A 24,886-nucleotide genomic window follows, 5' to 3' on the forward strand; every position below is an offset into this window, starting at 1 on the left:
CTATCATATTGTACACTCTAGTGGTTTTCTCCTTATACATGTTATACTCACTGTCTCATAGCACACTGCCCCTGCAAAGTGCCTGATAATGAAGCCTTCGTCATCTCTCAGATTCCTATGCACTGCCAGTTTAGACTTCCTAGGGATCTGAAAAACATGCATATATGTTATTAAATTATAAAAAATACATTACATAGTTGTCCTTTAGACAATGTTTGAGGTATAAAATACTTAAAATTATAAAGGGAATTTCACAAGTACAGTGCTTTCTGACATCTGAATATACCTTAAAGTACCAGCGAATTCTAGCAAATTTTCGGTGCTAATCTCTTGGGGAAAAAAATAGGTATAAGACCAAAACAACAAATGAGAAAAATAAGAAAAAAAAAAAAAAAAAAAAAAAAAAACAGGCCAAAAAAAATCCCATTATTTAGAAGTACATGAAGACATAGTTGGCATTTTATAAAGTTAAGTGCGTAAATCTATATTTAAAAAGCAGCGGTTCTTGACTTTGGTGCTTGTTAGAATCACCCAAAGAACATTTCAGATCCACCAAAGCCCATAGCATTCAAATCAGGTGATTTCCAGATGCAGTCAGGTAAGTAAATACCTGAGATCAGTATATGGACTCTCCCACCATACATCCTAACATGTTTACATAAAAGCATCAACCTATTTCAAAAAAATTAAATTATTTTAAGGTAGTACCATTTGATTATGGTATGATATTTGAATCATTTCAAGTTTCCAAAACACCTTCATATACATGATCACATCTAACCCATTAAAATAACCTAAAGTAAAGGGAGAGAATCTCATTTAAAAATAAAACTAAGCTGGGACCCTTATAAGCTTAATCAAGGTCTGAGAGTTCACAGAACACAGGCTTTTCTCCATACAAAGCAACAGACCTAAACAAGTTAGCCAACTGCCTCATCTACTCTCAAATTTACCACTTCCTCACATGCATGTGAGCTTATCACTTAACTTCTCCCTGTTTGTCTACTCATCTGTTGCACAAATAGACTAATAGGACTAAATGAAATAATTCAAGCAAAAACACTCAAAGAGGGCACAGTGATGTACTCCTGTAATCCCAGAAGCTTGGGAGGCTAAGGTAGGAGGATCACAAGTTTGAGGCCAGCCTCAGCAACTTAGCAAGACCCTGTCTCAAAACAAAATATAAAAAAAGCTGGGGATGTATCTCAGTAGCAAAGGGTCCCTAGGTTTAATCTCTACTACCTACCCTGCCCAAAAAAGTACTCAAACATTCCCTACACATGCTAAATGTTACATAAATGTTGATTATATTTAGTTCCAAAGAAACAGAACAAAATAATGACACATATAAATTAGGATTTACTGCCTTGCTCTTGTTCTCTTTTGAGAAGAGTAGTCAAACCTAAGCTTACTATCCTATAAGTTATATGCCTTGTAGAGCCTGTGATCAGTACTTTTGGTAAATGTATCCATGCATCCATAGTCTGGTCATAACAAAGTCCAGTGAGTTGTAAATAAATGGGACTAAATACATATCTTCAATTTTAGCAAATTTTTGTCAAGGATACATATAATATTATTTCTGTCTCCACTGTGGTAATAGAAACAGGTGCCATGTTACAAGAAATATTTAGGATACAGAAGCACTCCCTGGTAAATGAAGCAGATACTTCTGGAATTCCAAGTCCTAGAGAACGTTAACAAAATTACATCAGGTTTTCAAGTAAATTCATTTAATATATTTGCCACTGATTTTTGTCAATTTTTTAAATTGTTTAAAAAAATTTTTTTACATATTAATGATAGAGTACCATGAAATGTTTGAAGCATGGATACATTGTGATTTTATTAATGATGAAAGAAAACAAAAGCACTTGTTACCATTTACTTGAGCTCCTGAACCTATCAAAGCAATGACCATTATACTATGTTACAATCTCAAAACAATAAACAGTATGGGAGGCATTTACCTTTTAGTACTCTAATGCCACTAAGCAACTCTGAGCCCCTTCCCTTCACTTTCCTTTGTCGTCTTTTTTTTTTTTTTTTTTTTTTGCAGGGGCAGGGGTATTGTTACTGTTGTTATCTGTAAGATGATGTAGCACCTCATCTTTGTGGTTAAAACTGACATCTGCATTTCTCTGTGCTAACCAGGCATTCTAGACCCAAGAATGGAATTGAGCTTGTATTATCTCAGATGATGATGGGTGAGTGAAAAGACAAATACAGAATTAGATAAACACAGGAAATACTTCCACAGCCTCATGGAGTCATGCCTCATGGAGAATAGCTCTACTTTTCACTGCCCCAAGGATTCAAGCACAGCTCTATGACCCAACAGCAATTCAGGAACCAGGTCTTTAGAAGTGCAGTCTCATTTGTATCTACTGCTCTTTGGGTCTGTTTTTCCCTTTTTGCCACCTAATTCTTCTACTGCTTCTGCTTCCATTTCCCTTGCTGAGTGCTCTTTCTTTTCAAAACTCCCCAGGAAAGAGAGAAAAATGAATTGGCTGATCACTATTGTGAATTGCTTTTACCAGAGTTCTAAGCCTCGGCCTTCACTGCTGATCTGACAAATGTTCAGATAGATGGTTTCTTGTGACTCCAGGTCATGATCAAGGTCATATGATCAAAACAAAATAAATGATGGTTACTTGTTCAGAAGAAAAACATGAAATTTCTTTGCATATATGAAATAGGTAGAATGTACTTTCCAGTCACAGAAAAGATTCTTGATCATATAAAACAATATCATCAAGAAATATATATATATATATATATATAAATTAAATGTCCTTCTATACTATGCTGGATATAAGGTGCTATCCCGGATAAAAGGGAGTTACTTCAAACATTACATAACTTATGATTCTAATGATCTAATAGAATCTGCTATCCAGTGCACCTTTTTAAAGATTTCTCTTCCCACCAGAGTCTCAACTTCAGAATGGAAAACTCACAGTGAGTCGGAAATGGTCCTTGTGCTTCTGGTGAACTGCTGATGTAAAGTGCTGGTCACTTGGCTGAGGAAGGCGATTCTCTTCATCCAAAATATCTAGTATTCCCACCAATTTTGCTTCAATTAAATCTATTTCAAAAAATAAAAACACAGTGTAAAAACAACACTTTAAAGATAACATGAAAAATTTACAGATCACAATTTCAAGGACTGGTTTGAAACAATGGGACAGATGATTCTGGAAGTATTCTATCAAAGAATATTGAGAGCAGATAGACTGTATTTTCAAATCTGGTTATTTGTTAGAAGGTCACATCATAGTTTTAATATAGGTTTTAGGAAATAACTCAATAAAGAAAATGAAAAAAATGTAATAAATATTCCACTGTAAACAAGAATAAGAGGTGAAGGAACCAGAAATTCTCTCTTTTCCAGATGACATCTATACTCAAAATGAAGTTAAAACTACAGAAGCCTTTGAATGTAGAGCTTTCAATACTACTTTTAGAAAAAAAAAAAAAAAAACTGATTTAATGCTTTCAAGCAAAACTTTTCAGTAACAGCTCACTTCCTTCATGTTGTTTGAAATTTTTCTGCCTGTCCAAAATAACTATAAAATGTAATCTGCTTAAGTAAAGTATATAAAAATTGTTGAATGGGACAGAGCTCCAGGACACAAGTAGTGAAATCAAGATTCTAACCGCCTTGATCAAAATGTGATGCTTCTTGGGTAATTAGTAGTTGTAAAGAAGGGAAATGCTGTAATGAGAATATTCTGAAAGATGTAGAAGAAGGCAGAGGTGGGCTGAAAGACAAATGAAAGGAGGTAAATTCCAGGCAGACAGCAAAGGACACAGTCAAAGGCCCAGAGGTGAGAAAGAGAGCGTGTTAAGGGAATTCTGAGTAGACCAGGTAGCATGTGCAAGTTCTTTAAAAAGTCATTTAATATAAAGTAATGTCATCATTATTATTATGCCATGTTGTCCAAATCTAGCACATGAGTTATTAACCAGATGTCAAAAAGGGTTTTCAAAACAAGGCTTGCCCAACAGCTGATTTTAGAGATGGGGTAGGAAAAAAAGAGAACTGAAAGCTAGCTGGAGGACTATAGGGGAAGGTTTCTTTATTGCTAAAAAAAAAAAAAAAAAAAAAAAGACAAGGAAAACAGAAACCCTTCTGCTACACAGTTCTATGGATGAACTCTCAGAGGGTGCACAGAGGAGAAATAGAACCAAGGGAATCTCTGACAAATCTCACCTGGAGCCTAGCCTAATTATGCACTTTGTCATATGAGACAATAAATCCATTTGCTGCCTAGGCAACTGAGTCTCCTCCTAATTGGTGCACACTCTAGGCTTTTTAAAGAGAATCACAATAAATAGAAGAGATTTTAGAAAAAGTTTCAGTGAAGCTGAATCTGATGTCTTGGTAGGAAAAATAACTTGCAAGCAATTCTAAAGAAGTAATCTTCTGGGCTAGGGTTGTAGCTGAGTGGCAGAGCACTTGCCTAGCATGTGCGAGGTACTGGGTTCGATTCTCAGCATCATATAAAAACAAATAAAATAAACATCCATAGAGGGGATGGGGTTATAGCTCAGTGGTACAGCACTTGCCTAGCATGTGTGAGGTGCTGGGTTCAATCCTTAGGACCACATAAAAATAAACAATAAAATAAAGGCATGCTATCTATCTACAACTACAAAAAATATTTAAAAATTGAAAAATAAGTCCATCGACAAGTAAAAAATATACATATTTTTAAAAATATATAAATTTTCCTCAAATACTAGTTTCAAGTTCCATGGTTACTAATGTAAATAACAGAGCACAGAAAAGTGACTGCTAAATGCACTTGCTACATTGTCCCAGATTTCCCAAAAATAGAATAAAAAACACATACCTATACAGTCCTGATTATCCACATAATGTACTTCATTAACACCTAAACCTTCTTTTTGATAGAGTTCTTGCTCCTAGAAATGAAATAATCACAGATACATAAACAAATATTGCCAATTTTTGTGTCATTTCCAATAATAACACTAATTAAAATAAAAGTTTAAACCAACTATTATAACCTTAAATGAGTTCCCAAAGACAGAACTTTTTTTTTTTTTTTTTTGGGGGGGGGAGTACTGAGGATTGACCTAAGGGGTGAGATCTTACTACTGAGCTATATTCCAAGTCCTTTTAATTTTATTTTGAGACAGGGTCTCACTATGTTGGTAAGGCTGACATTGGACTTGTGATTTTCCTGCCTCAGCCTCCTAAGCAATTGTGATTACAGGCATGCACCATAATATCAGCTAAGACAAAATAAATTTTGAACATTTGCAGACTAGCATTAGAGGAAATAACAATTAACTGGAAACTAATTCTAAGTACCTATACAGGAATATAATATATACAAGGTAGAAAAAAAATAAAATTTGGAAGAATAATATACAAACAAAAACTGAGTTCCTAGATATAAATTTAGTATCATTTTGAAAAAAAAATTTAAAGGATTTTATTAAATGGGTATGCTATGCAATTAGTTTACATGTTCTAACTAAAATTTTTCCTCAATTGTTTAAATATTTCCATTCTTGAGTTATTCTAGAAATGCTTTCTGATATTCTAGAAGGCACTGTCCACTTGAACTCAATCTGAATTTGAAATTCACATTATATTAGAGGATTATTATAAAAGTAAACATAAATCAAAACAGTGTCGCCTCTTTATACAGATCCTATTTCTAGATAAAGCTTCTTGTTGGGTGGAATGGAAGGATGGATTAGGGTATATTAAATGAGAGGCACGTAAAATTTCATATGGTAATGGAAAAACTAATGCAGTTGGATAAACATTTTCAGAGCTATCTTACAATTACCTGTCTCATCTGTCTGTTTATGGTCAAAACTGATTTAACTACAACATATAAGTAACATATGCAAAAATTGGAATGTGTGAAATGGAATCCCACAGAGACAAAAATACAATAAAATTGTGGGAAAGGATAAATGAGATGGCAGTAGGAAAGAAAAGATTGCACACTCCAGCCCAAATACAGTAGAAGACAGAACTCAGAAAATACAAGTGTTAATATATGAAAGTAGAGGGTTGTGGGCCAGCAGTCAAGAAAGTAGGCTCAAGTCTGTAGAAATTACTAACATGCTCTGGGAATTGGTTTTTTCATTTGTAAAATAAAGGATGAGACTACATGACCTCTCAGTCCCTTTATCTTTTTCAGTAAAACATATCTCAACTAGTACAAAGGAAGGAATATCAAGGGTTTTGGTAGAAAATATAGAATTCAAATTTAAAGGAAAAATAATGAAACTAATCACAATACAACTATTCCAAACCTACCTTTATTTTTACTGCACTCTAAAGAATTATATAGAAACTTTCCTAGTTGCGGTATTCTGAGTGTCTCCTATGCTCACAGTTATTTACCATAAGCAATGGCAGGAAGTTCCTTAACTGGACAGAGATGGTGGCTGACCAAAGGCAGGTCATTCATACGCAACTAGCAGTCCACAAGTTAGCAGGGCAAGAAAAGTATTGTCTAGCAGCAAATGGATGTATGGAATCTACTGACCTGGTGCCTTTGCTACTACCTACAGATCGAAAATAAGCAAGCAATAGAGCAAGCAGAAGCTTGGGAAAAAGGGCAAGAAAGACCACAGTCAGGGATGAGAGAAAGCTGTTTAGCAGTGAAAGAATTAGAGACAGTCATAGTCAAAAAAGAGGGGGAAAAAAAGGCAAAACAAAACAAGCAGAACTTCTGAGGAAGTATCTATTCATTTTTATCAGTCCCTAAACCTTGGTTGAACCATAACATCTGCTGGGTTTCCCTGATTCCAGGGCCACCTTTCATTATACCCCATCAATTGGGGAACTCTAGCATGTGTCTCTTCCTTGAAATTTTAAAATAGCTTAATACAAATCTTAAAATTAAATTGTAATGATAATTACCTCCTTCAGAATTCTTTCGTTAAAAAACTGTTGAAGTTTTTCATTGCAGTAGTTGATGCAAAATTGTTCAAAACTGTTATGTTCAAAGTACTCTGAAAATTAAGAGCCAGAACCAAAAATCATCATCAGTTCAACTTCATATAAATTTTATTCCATAAAATAAAACATTATTGTATCAACAGATCAATTTAAAATTAGGCTTTAAAAATATATTCAATTGTTTTATATTCCCCAAGTCATCTTATTTCAAGAAAAATTATATTAGGCACTATAATTAAAAATTAAAAACAACTTGCTCTAATTGACAAAATATTGTTTGGCAGATGAAATAAATTATATAGTAAAATAACAAAATGTAAGCCATTCGTAACATAATTTTTAGAGCACAGGTATTTAAGCAATCAATGAAAGCTCCAAAATGACATAAAATACAGTGCTTTATAAGATTTTTTTTTTGTTTAAACTGTAGTTTAAAATTATAGTTATCAAAAATGCTACGAGGGTGGGAGGAGGACAAGAATGGAGGAAGGAGGGACTGTATAGAGGGAAAAGAGGGGTGGGAGGGTGGGGGGAAGGAAAAAAAATTAACAAAATGAATCAAAAACTATTACCCTAGGTAAATGTATGCTTACACAAATGGTATATACCTCTACTTCATGTACAAACAGAGAAACAAGATGTATCCCATTTGTTTACAATACAAATTAAAAAATTTAAAAAATTAAAAATGCTATGAATACTAATTCACTTCTAAAATTAAGAAATATTACATAATATCTAAGATCCATAGGGTTCTAAAATATTATGATTCTGTGTGTGTATATTATGCTAAAACTGGTATAAACCAGCATACAAAAAAATGGGCAAAGATTGTGAAATCTTAAGTCAGTGATGGGGGATTATCTATCTGTGAACAAAAGGTAATGATTTATTATAAATTTTAAAATACCTATCACATACTATAAAAACAAAAGCAAAACTCTGAGCCTCTCAAACTATAAATGCTTATCATCTGCTGGCAAAAGCAAACAAATCACAAGGAGAAACAGACCTCTCCCTTAAGCCAGAAGAAACACCTGATATCAATAGAGCCAGTACAAAACTCATCAAATTTACTGCAAGATTTTAATAACACAGTCATTTAGAACACATCAGTATTCGGATTGTATTCAGTGACCCATTTAATTTCTGGTTGAACCACTCCACAGTGATTCACAATAACTTACCTTGTTATCTTATTCATTTGATGGAAAACGAACTGGAAATTGCTATTTGTTGACAATTAACACTACCAATGAATTTTTACACAGTCATGAGGTTAACCTATATCTCAGGTCAATGTTTACTCAGCTCCACATGTTCGAACATTGTTTTAGTAACTTTATTATCTTTATATTTATTACCTATATTAGTTATATTATTGGAATTAGTACTGAAGAGTTTTTACTTTTATTGTAGTTGTATTCATTTAAGTTTATAAAGACATTTAAACTATGGTGGTTTCAATCAACATGTTTTAATTTTGTCATTAAGACTTAAAGAATCTTTACCTTTATTAATAACGGTCAACTTTCTATACAAGTCATATTATAAAATGCAAGTTTGAACATACAACTGAAAATACATCAAATGAAAGGTATTAAAGAAGAGAAAGTTTTTTTAAAATATATATTTCATATGTATAAAGAAATACCAAACAAAAATAAACTCACGAAAGAATTGTACTTACCAAAACCAGCAATATCTAGGACTCCAATAAAACAGGATGAAGTTTCAAAAGGAAAACACTGATTTACTCTGTTTACCACATGATCAAAAAGATGGCTATAGACAGTCTTTGCCAGGGCATCACGAGCGTTGTTTGCTTGCTCTACTTTCAAGGGAACCCTGCAAAAAAAGACTGTACCAATGAAAATTCCTTATGGCAACATATTGTGAAAAAAATACCAGATAACCAAAGTCAAAATGTACCTGAACATATTCAATGTGAAGAATAAATAGTTAACAAGGGTCATATGTGAACAGGCACAGATAAACAGGGCTACAGAGAAAGCTACAAGGAAAAAACTAAAGGAATCATCTAAAATTAATTTAAAAATCTCCTACTGATGAAAAGAACCTTAGGCTTGAAAAATCATTTTAACTTCAATTTACATTTCACTTTATATGACGAAAAAATAAAAATTATTCAGAGGAATAATCTTCCTTTTGACTTTTTTTAAGTGTGAAAGAAATCGTGTTTAATTCAGATTAACTTTAAAGTTTGGTAATTTATTTACCCTGTTACTCCTTAGAATTTGAACTGTTCAACTCTACTACATAAGTAACTACATGACACAAAAGTATCAGATGTTGCACATACCAGATGCACAGCCTATCTTCTTAAGAATATTACATTTTGATGAAGAGAGACTGGCACCAAGGAGAACTTCCTAACACCACACTAAATGCTATCAGAATGATAAGCATGGCATTATAAGAGCACACACACACACACACACACAAAGTCAAATTTGGAAGTAACTTTAAAAGTCATTTGAGTAAACCTGATAATTGAATCCCTTCCAAATCATGCTTTTCACACTTAATATCCCTGCAAGAGTACCACTCCCCCGCCCAAGACACACAAACACTCAGTAGTGCTAGATATTGAACCTAGGATCTTACAGATGTTAGGCAAGTAGGCAAGTACTCAAACACTGAGATACATCCCCAGCCATTTTTTTCATTTTATTTTGAGACAGTGTCAGGCAAAACTTCCCAGGCTGGCCTCAAACTTGAAATCCTCCTGCCTCAGTTTCCTGAGTAGCTGGTATATGTCGCCAAGCCCAGATTTTTTTCAGTCACTTGAGTTCACTGCGTCTGGCATGGGACATTTCTTGAAGTGAATTTTATGTGAACACCCCGAACAGAAAACATGAAAAAGAATTGCTTTGGAACAAAGTGGGAATGAGGAAATAAAGGAAGCAATACATTAAGATCACTCAAGTTACAACCTTTACAGGTTTTCCCTTGGAATTTGGTTCCTTCTCTAAAGAGCCAAGAAACCAAGGAACTTTAGGGCAATGCTGTACAAACTTCTTGCAGAGCTTTTCTTTGTAGTACAAATAATTTAGAATTACCTTAGCAAAAGAATCAGGTTAAGCATATCTTGCTTCTATTTCCAAAAATGTAAGAGGTAGTGAATTTTTAAGTAGCTAAAATATCTTTTTGTAAGTTCTTTTAGTCAGGCAGAATGGTAAATGCCTGAAGTCCCCACTACTTAGAAGTAAATAAAGATCATATAGTAACAACCAATGCTTAATCTAAATATGAATATTATTGTATAGTACCAAGATCAAAAATGCATAAAATATAGGCTACTAAGCCAAACTAAACACATATCCAGGTGCAAATTACAAGTTCTTGATTACTGATTTTAAAAATCCTGGCTAAGCCCTTGTTATTCTGTAATTTCCAATTTCCTCTAAATAAAGAATCTTGAGTAAGGAGAGGTTGCTCTTGCTGCATATTTTGATAAAGTAAGTTCAGAATATTAAAATGAAAAGAATGAATGATACATAAAGACCATCTCAAATCTTTGTTTTCAAAAAGTATATACATTTCCTTGAGAAACTGCAAAACAGGACTTTTGCAGACAATTAAGGGACTTACTTTATTACTGTTCCTTTGGTGCCCCCTGCTGTCGTTAACATAACTCTTGTGGTTAAACTTACACGAAGATCATCTTGGTCCAAACCCAGTAGTTCAGCACAATATTCCAATGACTGAGTTGATTTATTCTTCAGATTACAACCACCTAATGAAATTAAAAATTAATAAACATTACCTGATCCAGATTTTCAAGATCCATTTCCTCGAATTACACTTCACTGTGTTCTCTCTGATATGTGGATGCTAACACACAATGGGGGATGTGAGATAGAAGTTTATTGGATTAGACAAAGGGGAATGAAGGAAAAGGAGGTGGGACAGGAATAGGAAAGACAGTAGAATGAATCCGACATAATTTTCCTATGTTCACATATGAATACACCACAGTGAAACTTCACATCATGTTCACCCATAAAAATGGGATCCTAATTGAATAATTTATACTCCATGTATGTATAATATGTCAAAATACACTCTAGTCATGTATATGTAAAAAATTTTTTAAAATGTCAAAATACAAAAAAAAATTACACTTCACTTATAAAAACTGTAGAACCGACAAGGCTTATCTGTAACTTTTAAATGCACCTCACTTTTTCACATCTTTGTCAGATATTCCTATCATCAAGGTCAACAAGAGATTCTGAATCAGGAAAAGCCTATGGCATAACAGATTCCCTTATCTGTAGTTTTGCTTTCCATAGTTTGTTACCGGCCATAAACCACAATCCAAACATATTAAATGGAGAATTCCAGAAATAAATAATTCAGAAGTTTAAAATTGTTCACCTTTTGGAACAGCATGATAGAATTGTGGGTCATCTTGCCAGGGAAGTGAATTATTCCTTTGTCCAGAACATCCACACTAAAATGACATAATTCTCAAAAAACTAACCAATAATTCATTTAAAATTTCTTTTCTTTTCCACATTGCTAAGTTTATATATGTATATATATATATATGCGTGTGTACATGTACACATACACACACACGTATATATATGAATTATGTAAGGTTAAGAAAACAACTTTTTAAAAAATCTTTAAAAAGCAAGACTTTTTAAAAAAGGCAAGAGACTATAAAATAAAGTAAGGTTTTCATGTCATTCCCTTTCCAAAAAAGTTCTTTTTTTTTTTTTTTTTTTTAATTGTAAACAAATGGGATACATGTTGTTTCTCTGTTTGTACATGGCGTAAAGGCATACCATTTGTGTAATCATAAATTTACATAGAGCAATGTTGTTTGATTCATTCTGTTATTTTTTTCCCTTCCCCCCACCCCTCCCACCCCTCTTTACCCTCTATACAGTAGTTCCTTCCTCTATACTTGCCCCCCTCCCTAACCCTAACTCTAACCCTTCCCTCCCCCCCATTATGTGTCAACCTCCACTTATTAGCGATATCATTCGTCCTTTGGCTTTTTGAGATTGGCTTATCTCACTTAGCATGATATTCTCCAATTTCATCCATTTGCCTGCAAATGTCATAATTTTATCATTCTTTATGGCTGAGTAATATTCCACAGTATATATATACCACAGTTTCTTTATCCACTCATCAATTGAAGGGCATCTAGGTTGGTTCCACAGTCTGGCTATTGTGAATTGAGCAGCTATGAACATTGATGTGGCTGTATTTCTGTAGTATGCAGATTTTAAGTCCTTTGGGTATAGGCCAAGGAGTGGGATAGCTGGGTCAAATGGTGGTTCCATTCCAAGTTTTCTAAGGAATCTCCACACTGCTTTCCATAGCGGCTGCACTAATTTGCAGCCCCACCAGCAGTGTATGAGTGTACCTTTCTCCCCACATCCTCGCCAACACCTGTTGTTGCTCGTATTCTTGATAATCGCCATTCTAATTGGGGTGAGATGGAACCTTAGGGTGGTTTTGATTTGCATTTCTCTTATTACTAGAGATGTTGAACATTTTTCCATATGTTTGTTGATTGCTTGTAGATCTTCTTCTGTGAAGTGTCTATTCATTTCCTTAGCCCATTTGTTGACTGGACTGTTTGAATTCTTGGAGTAGAGTTTTTTGAGTTCTTTATAGATTCTGGAGATTAGTGCTCTATCTGAAGTATGATTGGCAAAGATATTCTCCCACTCTGTAGGCTCTTTCTTCGCATTGCTGATAGTTTCCTTTGCTGAGAGAAAGCTTTTTAGTTTGAATCTATCCCAGTGGTTGATTCTAGCTTTTATTTCTTGTGCTATGGGAGTCCTGTTAAGGAAGTCTGGTCCTAGACCAACAAGATGAAGATTTGGACCTACTTTTTCTTCTATAATCTGCAGGGTCCCTGGTCTGATTCCGAGGTCCTTAATCCATTTTGAGTTTAGTTTCGTGCATGGTGAGAGATATGGGTTTAGTTTCATTCTGTTGCATATGGATTTCCAATTCTCCCAGCACCATTTGTTGAAGAGGCTATCTTTTCTCCATTGCATATTTTTGGCCCCTTTGTCTAGTATGAGAAAATTGTATTTATTTGGGTTTGTGTCCGTGTCCTCTATTCTGTACCATTGATCTACCTTTCTATTTTGGTACCAATACCATGCCGTTTTTGTTACTATTGCTTTGTAGTAGAGTTGAAGATCTGGTATTGCAATACCCCCTGTTTCACTCTTCCTGCTAAGGATTGCTTTAGCTATTCTGGGTTTCTTATTCTTCCAGATGAATTTCATAATTGCCTGCTCTATTTCTGTAAGGTACGTCATTGGGATTTTAATTGGAATTGCATTGAATTTGTATAGCACTTTAGGTAGTATGGCCATTTTGACAATATTAATTCTTCCTATCCAAGAACATGGAAGCTCTTTCCATCTTCTAAGGTGTTCTTTAATTTCTTTCTTTAGTGTTGTATAGTTCTCATTGTAGAGGTCTTTCACCTCTTTTGTGAGATTGATTCCCAAGTATTTTATTTTTTTCGAGGCTATTGTGAATGGGGTAGTTTTCCTAATTTCTCTTTCTGAAGATTCATCACTTATGTATAAAAATGCGTTGGATTTATGGGCATTGATCTTGTAACCTGCTACTTTACTGAATTCACTTATGAGTTCTAAGAGTTTTCTGGTGGAATTTCCAGGTTCCTCTAAATATATAATCATGTCATCAGCGAACAGGGATAGTTTGAGTTCTTCTTTCCCAATTCGTATCCCTTTAATTTCTTTGGTTTGTCTAATTGCTCTGGCCAGAGTCTCAAGAACGATGTTGAATAGAAGTGGTGAAAGAGGGCATCCCTGCCTTGTTCCAGTTTTTAGGGGGAATGCTTTCAGCTTTTCACCATTTAGAATGATATTAGCCATGGGCTTAGCATAAATGGCCTTTACAATGTTAAGGAATGTTCCCACTATCCCTATTTTTTCTAGTGTTTTGAGCATGAAGGGGTGCTGTATTTTATCAAATGCTTTTTCTGCGTCTATTGAAATAATCATGTGATTCTTGACTTTAAGTCTATTAATATGGTGAATTACGTTTATTGATTTCCTGATGTTGAACCAACCTTGCATCCCTGTCCAAAAAAGTTCTTTAAACACTTTTTAAGTTTATTGTTATAATAACGAAGTTTTTTGTTATGTGGAATCTAAAAAAACATAGGCAGTTCTAGCAGGTAATTTAGTTATTTTCATCATGCAAAAACTGTATTTAAGATAGTTAAAGATTAAAGAGTCTTAGAAGTACTGGGGAATCATACTGGCCAAATGTTGTTATATCATATACATGTATGAATATGTAACAATGAATCCCACTATTATGTATAATTATAATGCACCAACAAAAAATATGGGAAAAAAGTCTTACACATATTTAATGGAAAATAAATTTTCCAATAAAGTATTTCCAAATATTGGGGTTTTTTCCTCTAAATTGCTAGGACATGCCAAAAATAAACTATCAAGGAGGAAAAATAAAAACACTGTACTTAGAAATTATTTGAATCATAGATCCAATGAAGAGTCACTGGAAAAACAAAGATAAATGTAATAAAATCTTAGGTATTAATATTACATTAGTCTCATTTTTTTCTCTTGTGCCTTTGCCTCATTACCACCTTTCCTGTGTCCTGCTCATTTCCCCTGCAACAGAAGGAACTTTGAGAAGAAAAATAAATAGATAATGCCAAAAGGTACTTAGACCCTTTTAACTAATTAGTGCTCTTCAACTAACTGGATCATGCAACATTCATGATACTCTGTATACATCTACAAGTTCTACCACAGGACAATAATTAGAGGTATGAAAATACAACCTATTACTTCTAACAACATTTCCAAAGAGTATGCTAATTATCCTAACATTTAAAATCTATTTTTGTTTATTACTTAGAATCTCCCATAGGTTCCTTTAACAATGCTAAAAAGCAAATGAAACATGACAACATTGATTATATTTTCACAATAAAATTTTCCAATTCTTCTAAAAAACTAATAAAAAATTAAAAGTACCCTACACTGCTACAATTTCATTTTAAATAAGGGGTAATCTGTATTTTTATTTTACTTATTCACTAACAGCATTAATAGTGATTACTAATGCCAACCACAAGTACTCAAATCATTTTATAAATATTTAACTCATTTCTCTTCACAACATGAGGACCATTATTACCCCTTTACAGTGAGAAAATTCAGATATGGAAAGGTTAAGTTCCTCTCCCAAGGTCATGCATAGCAGACGGTGCAAGGTGAAGCTGTCTGATTCAAGAGCATGTGAACTTATCCATGCTATGTTGCATCTCACATTATTGATTTCACAGCATCACAGGACATTAAATCTGAAAGTCATTAAGACTGTCTATTTTAGTCTGCTGATTCACAGATCATAAGGTTTGGTGGCCTGCAGGCAAGGAAGGACAATTATCACAGGCTTCTGAGCTAGTCAGACATGGATAGAACAGGTTCTCCCAGCTAAAACTTCATTAATAACCATGTGTATTATTTAACTTTTGCACAGGCTCCTTGTCTATAAAATGGAGATAATATATCCTACATCATTATTTGTATACTGTTTTAACAATGATTATGATGAAATACAGAATGTGAAAGAAAGTGTCTTATACAGGGCACTATTTTTTTTTCCTGGTGGTGATGAAGACCAAACCTAGGACACCCTGAGAATGCTAGGTAAGCACTCTACCACCAAGGTACACCCCAGCTCTGACACTTTTTATTTTTTAAATCTTCTTTTTTTTCTTCTTGTGCCCCTTTCCTGTATGTATACAGATACTGTACTTTAAAAGGACTTCTTATGGATAATTTCATTTTGTAAATGAAGAAACCATGGTTCAGAAAGACCCAGGGATCTAACACAAAAGCCCATGTTATTGACTATTATATTAAATAGCACTTTGGGTTCTTCTTAACTCATTTTCTGTGTAAGATTACAAAACAATATATTAATGCAAAAGGTCAACAATCTTTTTCTCTAAGTCAGAGAATAAATATTTTAGGTTTCCCAGGACATCAGTCTGACTGAATACTCGGCTCTGCCACTGCAACAGGAAAAGTGGCACAGATGATAGACAGATGAATGGGTAAGACTACCTTCCAATAATGTTTTATTTATAAAAATAGATGGTGGGTCAGATTTGGTCCCTGGGTAATAGTTTCCCAATCCTCTATTCAGGGATCACATTTAGAATTATGCAAAATTTCACTATTTATACTATATAGAAACTGAAACACTAGAATGAATGTTACTTTTTTACTTTTTTTTTTTTTTTTTTTTAATTAAACTGGGGGGCTGGGGAGATAGCTCAGTTGGTAGAGTGCTTGCCTTGCAAGCACAAAGCCCTGGGTTCAATCCCCAGCACCACAAAAGAAAAAAAAAAAAATTAAACTGGGGATTAAACCCAGGAACACCCAACCGCTGAGCCACAACCCCAGCCCATTTTTTAATTTTATTTAGTGACAGGGCCTCACAGAGTTGCTTAGTGCCTGGCTAAGTTGTTGAGACTGGCTTTGAACTTGAAATTCTCCTGCATCAGCTTCCCAAGCCTCTTGGATTACAGGCATGCACCACCATGTACAGCTGAATGTTAACTATTTAAATATACTTCAATTTTTATAAAAATGAAAGTTTACTTTTCTTTCTCATTAATAAGGTATATGGTATTTATGTATTAAACTGCCCCCTGATCCAAGTTTAGATCAATGAACCAGAAATTTTTCAAAAATACCTTAACAGAAGATAGAGAATTAATCTGCTGTTAAAAATGTACCATTAGTGAGGCAGTGCACGCCCGTAATCACAGCAGCTCTGGAGTCTGAGGGAGGAGGATCGAGAGTTCAAAGTCAGCCACAGCAAAAGTGAGGCACTAAGTAACTCAGTGAGAACTTGTCTCTAAATAAAATACAAAATAGGACTGGGGATGTGGCTCAGTGGTTGAGTGCCTCTGAGTTCAATCCCTCATACCAAAAAAAAAAAAAAAAGTATACCATTAGTTGAAAATTTAATTATGACCCCAGTACTGTTATTAATTTGTTTAAAACAAAGCTCATAATAAAGCATCCCTTGTTTGTCAGATTCGCCAGTCACAATACATTCTAGAAATTTTAACAAACATGCACGTAAGCATTTAAAATGAATTTTCATGTGACCAAGAAATAAGAGAAATTTAATCTAATTTTATTCCCCTTAAAAAAACAAAAACAAAAAAACCTGAAGTGCTGCCGGCTTCCTCAAAATCAATATTTCCAAGATGCAGGACACCAGCTACTACTCGGAAGAGATCGAGCTTTTCCTCATCATCCAAACCAATTTTTTTCATGGCAGTGCACATTCTAATAAAATCTCCATGATCATCTAAGAGAGGATCTTTCAAGGAACCTGCCTTCAGATACTATAAAACAAAAAGATAACAATTAACTGATTTTCATAATATTGAAGTAAACCAGTAAACCAAAACTATAAAACCAGGTCTATTAATGAAACATATAGCATGCAAAAATAAAATTTTTCAATGGAAACTTAGGCATTCTAACACTTTTAAAAATTGAATAACTAGGTAAAGTGTATACAAGATCTCTTTACTATTTCTTACAACTACATGGAAATCTACAATCATTTCAATAATAATTTCAATTTTAAAATGTTTTACAATTACATTACAATTTTAATTCGAAAGTATTATAATTCTAGGATATTAGGTAAAAATAAATTCAGTGAAAAAGGAGGGAATATATGTGGTTGAAATGAATCAAAATCCTCAGATCATGGGCTGGGGAGATAGTTCAGTTTGGTAGAGTGTTTGCCCTGCAAGCATAAGGCCCGAAGTTCAGATCAAAAAGAATTGAAATAGTAATGGATATGTTAATTTGATCTAATTATTCCACAATGTATACAATATCAAAACATTACACTGCACCCCAATGTGTTTTACAAATATACACAGCTTTTTTCAATTAAAAATAAATAAGCAAAAAAAGGTAAAAAATTGCAATATGTAACTCTGACAATCAGCATGACACTACTTTAGGTTAACTACCATCAACTCACGCATGTTACACAGAAGCAAATATCAGACAGGGTGATACAATTTTCATGGCCTGAGAAGTATTTTTTTAACCTTTCTGTATATACACAAGGTACAGTGTATTAAAGCTTTATTCAATGACTAAAAACATTTCAGGGAAAATGAAGAGAAAATTTGTTTTCTCTCCTAAAGGAATTTGTATCCAAAGTATTCAATTTATTAGAACCTACAAACAAGCTCAGAAAAAGGGAAGAAGAAAATTAGGACTGCAGAAGTTAGGAGAAACATAAAAGTTACTGGACACTGAAAACCTGGTCTAGGAATTTTCCAGAACCTGAGAATGAAGAAGTTAAAATAAAGAAACACAGTATTAGAATTAATGGCTTTAAGATGCCTCCAGGAGGTATATTTTTCTCCCAGTAAATTGCTTCTCAGTTAAAGTTGTAGTTGTCTTTCCACAAGTTTTTTAAATGTTCAATTATGTGTGAAATTTCTGGAAAATGTCTAGAAAATGAAATTCCATTTTTTTCTTAAAAAGAAGCAAAGGCAACAACCACATGCAGCAAAAATTAACAGAAAACGCATCATGCAGAATTTTTAGTCTTGCAATTCAATGCCTTCATTTTAAAGCATACTAATCAAATGTTAATAAACACATTTGCTATATGGCAGACTAAAAATACTGCATTCTCCTAAAAATTACACACAACTGAAAGACACTCAAATGCAATTAGACAAATGGTTTAGTCAAAATGATCACCTCGTCCTCCTGATAAAGACATAAAAAGCAATTTAAACATATTAATTCATTGTTTACCTGGATATATCATACACACACATATTATCTCGCCCTCCCTCCCTCTCAATAATGTGAATAAGATTCTTGACAAAAGTATATTCATCTAAGGATGAGTGTGTTTTCCTCTTTGGAGAATACATGCTCTCTGCGGAGTGTAAACCCCAGTTTTCTTTCAGTTTATTCTGTGCCAAAGGACATATCTTTTTAAGTAAATAAATACTTTCCCCCTTTAGGACTGCTGAAACACCCTAAAACTCCAATATTTTGGTGATATTTTATGAAATTATAGTCTTTATTAACACAAAAATAAGACATAAATATTATAAAAAATTATATAAACATATAAAAACTATTATAAATATAAGTTTGCTTCTTTAAAGTTCCAATCATGGCTATAATAAAGTTTAAGACATAATTTAGACATATGTCTAAAATGATATATAAAATGTCAAAGTAACAAAAAATTACCTGCAGATTCATCTACTTTGAATTTGAAATGAGGATAATTTTATTTTCTGATCTTTTACATGAATTTATATTTAAGATATCCATCTAACCTATTTTGAGAGAAGTCAAAATATCTAGCTTATATATGTAAAAGAATTAAAAATTGATAATAAAAACTATTTAAATACTCAATATAAATCTTTTAATAAAATCAGTAAAGGCAATATAAACTAGTACTTATAACTAATCCTGAATTAACTTTCCTAATGTAAGCCCCTTGTACAGACACAACTTAATACCATTTATTACTTAAACACTGCATATTAAAATTTATAAAGTGTATAGGTCTTCAGATTAAATGTTATATGTGTTTAAAACAATACTCAATAGTATAATTATATCTAATTACTCTTATAAATATAAGAGAGACCAATATAAAAAACTTTTATTTATTTATTTATTTAGGTATCAGGTATTGAACCCAGGGGCACTTAACCACTCAGCTACTGAGCTACATACCCAGTTCTTTTTTTTTATTTTTTATTTTGAGACAGAGTCTCACTAAGTTACTTAGAGCCTCAATAAGTTGCTGAGGCTCACCTCAAACTTGTGATCCTCTTGTCTCAGCCTCCCAAATCACCAGGATTATAGATATGTGCCAGAGTCCAGTTTAAAACTTAATATATTTTAGAAATGAGCTATTTTAAAGAGAAGTACTGTTAATATGTAAACATCCTTTCACAAGAAAATGCCTAGTCTATTGTCTACTTCAAACCTCAACTCAAACTTGAAGTATTTTGAATTAAAAATATATACTTTGTACTTCATCCTAAAAGGGTAATGTAAGTTTCAAAAAGTGCTAAAAGACAATGATTCTTAGCAATTTAAAACTGTCATACTTTAAAAAAGAACTGAGGCCCAAGAACTAGAACCTATTGCTTCTGTAGATACCAACAGAGGTATAAAGTACTACACACTGGAAGAATGAGTACTTAAGTTTTTTAAAACATGAGTCTAAAAGTGAGAAATCTTATTTGGGCTCCAAGTTAAAAAAATATATTTTTCAGCATTATTGTTTTTGACATTAAAATTTTAAATTAAAAAAATAGTTTACTATACCTCAGGACTTCTGCGGTTCTGTAAAATCTGTTTGTCAGTTTCTTTGTTAGCAAAGTATCTAGTGCAGCCTCGGTTTAAATACTATAATAAAGAAATTCAAAACAATTAACATATATGACCCACAGGGAAACAATACAAAAGGAAATACAACATCGAATAGGACTAACCATAAAGAATTTCTAAACATAAATTGAGTATTCCATAATCCCTCAATTAAATCAGTACTTCTATATTTTATATTTTTTACTACTAATCTAACCAAGAATATTAACAATCCTTATCCCTGAAAGTAGATTAAATAAAATTATTAAAATTAAAAAAATCATTTTTTTTATTTTTAAAGGGTGGAAATTTTAAACATTCTCAGTGTTGAATATCTCCCCCACCACCCACCCCTGGCTGTGGTGCTGGGGATTGAACTCAATGCCTCACACATGCTAGGCAAGTTGCTCTACCACTGAGCTACATCCTCAATTATCTTTTTTTAAATATTATCTATAATATTAGTACTACAGATAATAATGAAAAAAATCACCCATCTGCTAAAAAAATGAGATATCAAATAAGGATGCATATTATGACAATATTTCAAGTGCCATTCTGACTTTGAATAACTATGAATAATTATGAAATATTATCCTTATTTTCATAATTTCCAATTTTTGGATCAGTTCTTCAAAACATGACTTTCACATTTACTGAAAGTTAACAGTGACTATACATAAAAATTGCAATGTTTGCTTTATGGATCAAATAATTTCAGTTTTTTTTATCTCAACAATTTACACTACTTCCCAGAAATACCGTAAGCTAAGAGTTTTCAAATAAGAATAAAGAAAGCGGTTGGACAAAAACAGAGGTTGAGCATCCCTAATCCAGAAATCCTAAATTTAAAATGTTCCAAAATTTAGAGTTCCAGGTTTTGGAACATTTTGGATTTTGGATTCTTAATTTTCAAACCTATGTTCACCTGATAAAGTCTATGCAAATATTCCAAAATCCAAGAAATTCTAAAATCTGAACTACTTCTGGTTCCAAGCATTTAAGATAAGGAATACTTAATTTGTAATATATTCACCTCAAAGAAAATCCCTTACATTTATGAGGAGGTCCATAAGATAGGACAACAGTATGAAAAAAAGTTTAAAACATTTCAGTTTTTCTTAAATCAGGTCACGATAATTCCATTGTGCCATGGCATGAATTATAAGATAAATATACCACATATGTACACCAAGAAAAATTTATAGTAAATTTGAATGTTTTGGGGAGATAAATTGATATTTTAGATGATCAATGCATCTACTATTCCCTTTATTATAATTAAACATTAACATATGCAAAATTAGACAATGATTGCAGTTTCTTCTTCTACCCTTGAAGGGGAAAGGGATAATGCTAAAACATTTTCAATTGACCTTTACTTAATAGAATGGCAGTTTAAACATATAGAGCCAAAACAAATGTTCTCATTGCCACAGTGTTTTTTCTCCTCACTTCAAATGTTTGGCCAAGTATTTGGCTTATAGATAGTTGGACCTAAGACCAAAACCTAAGGGGCTGGGTGTATAGGTCAGTGTCCGGCACTTGCCTAGCATGAGCGAGGCCCTGGGTTTGATCCCCAGGACTGCAAAAAGAATTAAAAACATAAGAATGATACTTGTTTCTTCTACTTTTTCTCTAATTAGAAAGCTGTAACTATCCTGCCATCCATTTTCATTATATCCAATCTTTCTTCATATTCAAGCATCTTTGCATGACTACAGCAAAAGAATTTTAAAAGTTTTAATAAAAAGAACATTTTAAATCTTCTATTTTCTAAAATACATGTACAGTTAATACAAACATTTTCAAACAGGTATATCTCTACAATCCTTATGTACCCAAATTGGATAAAATAATGACAAAAAATTAAACAATTTTGGAAGTGTTTGTTTTATCAGTTCTAACTAGAGGTATTAACTAGAAAACCTGATAAAATTAGTAACACAATTTCAAGTCACTTCAAAGCAAAATTATTTGGGGAAGGAGATATAGAAGTATTTGTATACATACATATGAGAGAAAGCACAAACTGATGCCTAATTTTCCACTAAAGTTCTTCACCAGCTCTATAGCCTCCCTCCCACCACTTTCTGCCTTACCCTTTAAGATACTTCTTGCTTTTGCTTATATTTTTCCATCTTTCTTCAATTAGTGAACACTTGAAAATCCTTCCATTAAGTCTCACAAAATCCCCAGGTTGCTGAGGCATTCTATGTCTAGCTTTCTTTATTCAATTTATCAGATTGTGTATGTGCTTCCCACCAAATTCTAAGTTGCTCAGGAACAGATACTGTTTCTCATTTAATCTTTTTAATTCTGGCACAATGCCTAGCATCCAATGGGCAAGCAATAAGTATTTGTTACTGAAGTAAAGATTTAAGCATATGTCCTTTATTACTATTAATTCAGTGGTCAAACTTTTTCACAGATAAATCAAAGGTAACTTGAAGGCTAGTATTACAAAACTACTATGAATTTCTAATTAATCTTAAATTAATATGGGATTTAACACCTATCCTTTACCTATTATATTACATATTTTCTCATATAGTGTTATGCAAGATGAGTATCCCTTATCTGAAATACTTGGGTAAGTGTTTCGAATTTTGAAGTTGTTTTAATTTTCTTAATTATTTATTTTTTGATTATTTACAGACTGCATTTTGATTCATTGTACACAAAAGAGGTACATCATTTTGTTTCTATGGTTGTACAAGATGTAGATTCATACCATTCGTGTAATCACACAAGTACATAGGGTAATGATGTCTGTCTCATTCCATCATTTTTCATACCACCCCTCCCTCTCATTCCTTTTACATAATCTAAAGTTCCTCCATTCTTCTCTCACTCCCCACTCCCCCACCCCCATTATATATCATCATTCACTTATCAGGGAAAACATTTCGGGCCTTTGGTTTTTGGGGGTTGGCTTATTTCACTTAGCATGATATTCTCCAATTCCATCCATTCATTTGCAAATGCCATAATATTCTTCTTTATGGCTGAATAATATTCCATTGTGTTTATATACCACAGTTTCTTTATCCATTCATCTGTTGAAGGGCATCTAGGTTGGTTCCACAATCTAGCTATTGTGAATTGAGCTGCTATAAACATTGATATGGCTGCGTGTTCTGTTTCGTTTTATTTAATTTTGGAGTACTTGCATAGACTTTCCGGTTGAACATACCTAATCCAAAAATCTTCAATCCTAGATTTGGGATTTTCAGATTAGGGATGTTTAACCTGTATTATAAACTCAGAAACAACCCTCAATAAAGATCTCTGCAGTACAGAAATCATTCTAACACATTATATAGTTGTTCTTTGGTATCTATGGGAGATTAGTTCCTTGACCTCTACAGATACAGAAGAGCAAAATCTTCAGGTGTTAAAGTCCCTTACACAAAATGGAATAGTATTTATATAAAACTTATACATAAGTTCTCATATATTTTAAATCATCTCTAGATTACTTATAATACCTGAAGCAATGTAAATGCTATGTTATACTTTATTGGTTAGGGAATAATGATAAGGAAAAGACACAATTTTTTTTTTCACTCTAAATAGTTTAATAAATTCACAGTTGGTTGAAGCCACAGATGTAGAAGGCCAACTGTTCTTTATTTAATGTAAGCTATACACATGCAGAACTAGATGCAAAATTCACTTTTTTATGATTGAAGGCAATGCAATTTGCAAAAATTGTATGAAATTTATTTTCTTCAACCTACCCGAAAATTATCTGGGGAGCTCAAATGAAGTTTTTCCCTAATGTCTTCAGAGGCACCAGCACACAATCTATAAAAGATATGGTAATTCCTTTCCTCTTTCCCTTGAACACAGATCCGAGATTTTTCTAGAAGATAATGTGAAACAAATCCTCCAACAACTGAACTCTAAAAAACAAAAGACAGAATACACATTTTTGCATTTTAAGTCTTAAAGTATAATTTAACAAGGTTAAATTACACTTTCTAATAAACATTTCCCTATCAAAAGGTATAATATGCATCAAATACAAGGGGAAAACAAATAAATAAATATAAGCTTAGAATATCTGTGGAGGTCTTCATTCATTTTTAAACATCTTCATTAAGTTTCTTCCCAGACCCTCCTCTATAGAATCAGAATCTATGTGCCCTGTACCTCAATGCAGGCATCCACAATAACCTACTGCATAGTTCATGAAGGAATAGAAGACAGGAGTTCAAGGTTTCAGACATGAAGTATTCTTAAGGAGAAAATGTTGATTACCCTAATTTGATCAGATGTACAGATATACAGATGTACTGTACAGATGTTGAAATATCACTGTACCTCATAGATAGGTACAATTACTACACATTAAAACAACAACAAAAGAATAAATTAGGCGGGAAATACTAAATATGAAGTTATGTTTGATGCTGCAGTCAAATTCAATGTTTGG

The 24,886-nt window shown here is 33.0% G+C and overlaps 1 protein-coding gene across 10 annotated transcripts in view; it reads right to left on the reverse strand.

Moving 5' to 3' along the window:
* The window catches only part of MYO6 (myosin VI), a 136,709-nt gene that overhangs the window by 40,796 nt on the left and 71,027 nt on the right, over window positions 1-24,886 (reverse strand). For all 10 annotated transcript variants that reach the window (XM_079146506.1, XM_079146505.1, XM_079146504.1 and 7 more), the window contains 9 exons: window positions 24,189-24,353; window positions 20,404-20,484; window positions 17,225-17,405; window positions 10,574-10,718; window positions 8,649-8,806; window positions 6,920-7,011; window positions 4,860-4,932; window positions 2,961-3,088; window positions 52-147 (listed from right to left, as the gene is read on the reverse strand). In XM_079146506.1, coding sequence (XP_079002632.1) covers window positions 52-147; window positions 2,961-3,088; window positions 4,860-4,932; window positions 6,920-7,011; window positions 8,649-8,806; window positions 10,574-10,718; window positions 17,225-17,405; window positions 20,404-20,484; window positions 24,189-24,353 — 1,119 coding nt within the window. The remainder of the gene's footprint in view (window positions 1-51; window positions 148-2,960; window positions 3,089-4,859; window positions 4,933-6,919; window positions 7,012-8,648; window positions 8,807-10,573; window positions 10,719-17,224; window positions 17,406-20,403; window positions 20,485-24,188; window positions 24,354-24,886) is intronic.

The sequence above is a fragment of the Sciurus vulgaris genome, assembly GCF_902686455.1.
Source record: "Sciurus vulgaris genome assembly, chromosome: 7".
In the NCBI taxonomy this organism is placed as follows: domain Eukaryota; kingdom Metazoa; phylum Chordata; class Mammalia; order Rodentia; family Sciuridae; genus Sciurus; species Sciurus vulgaris.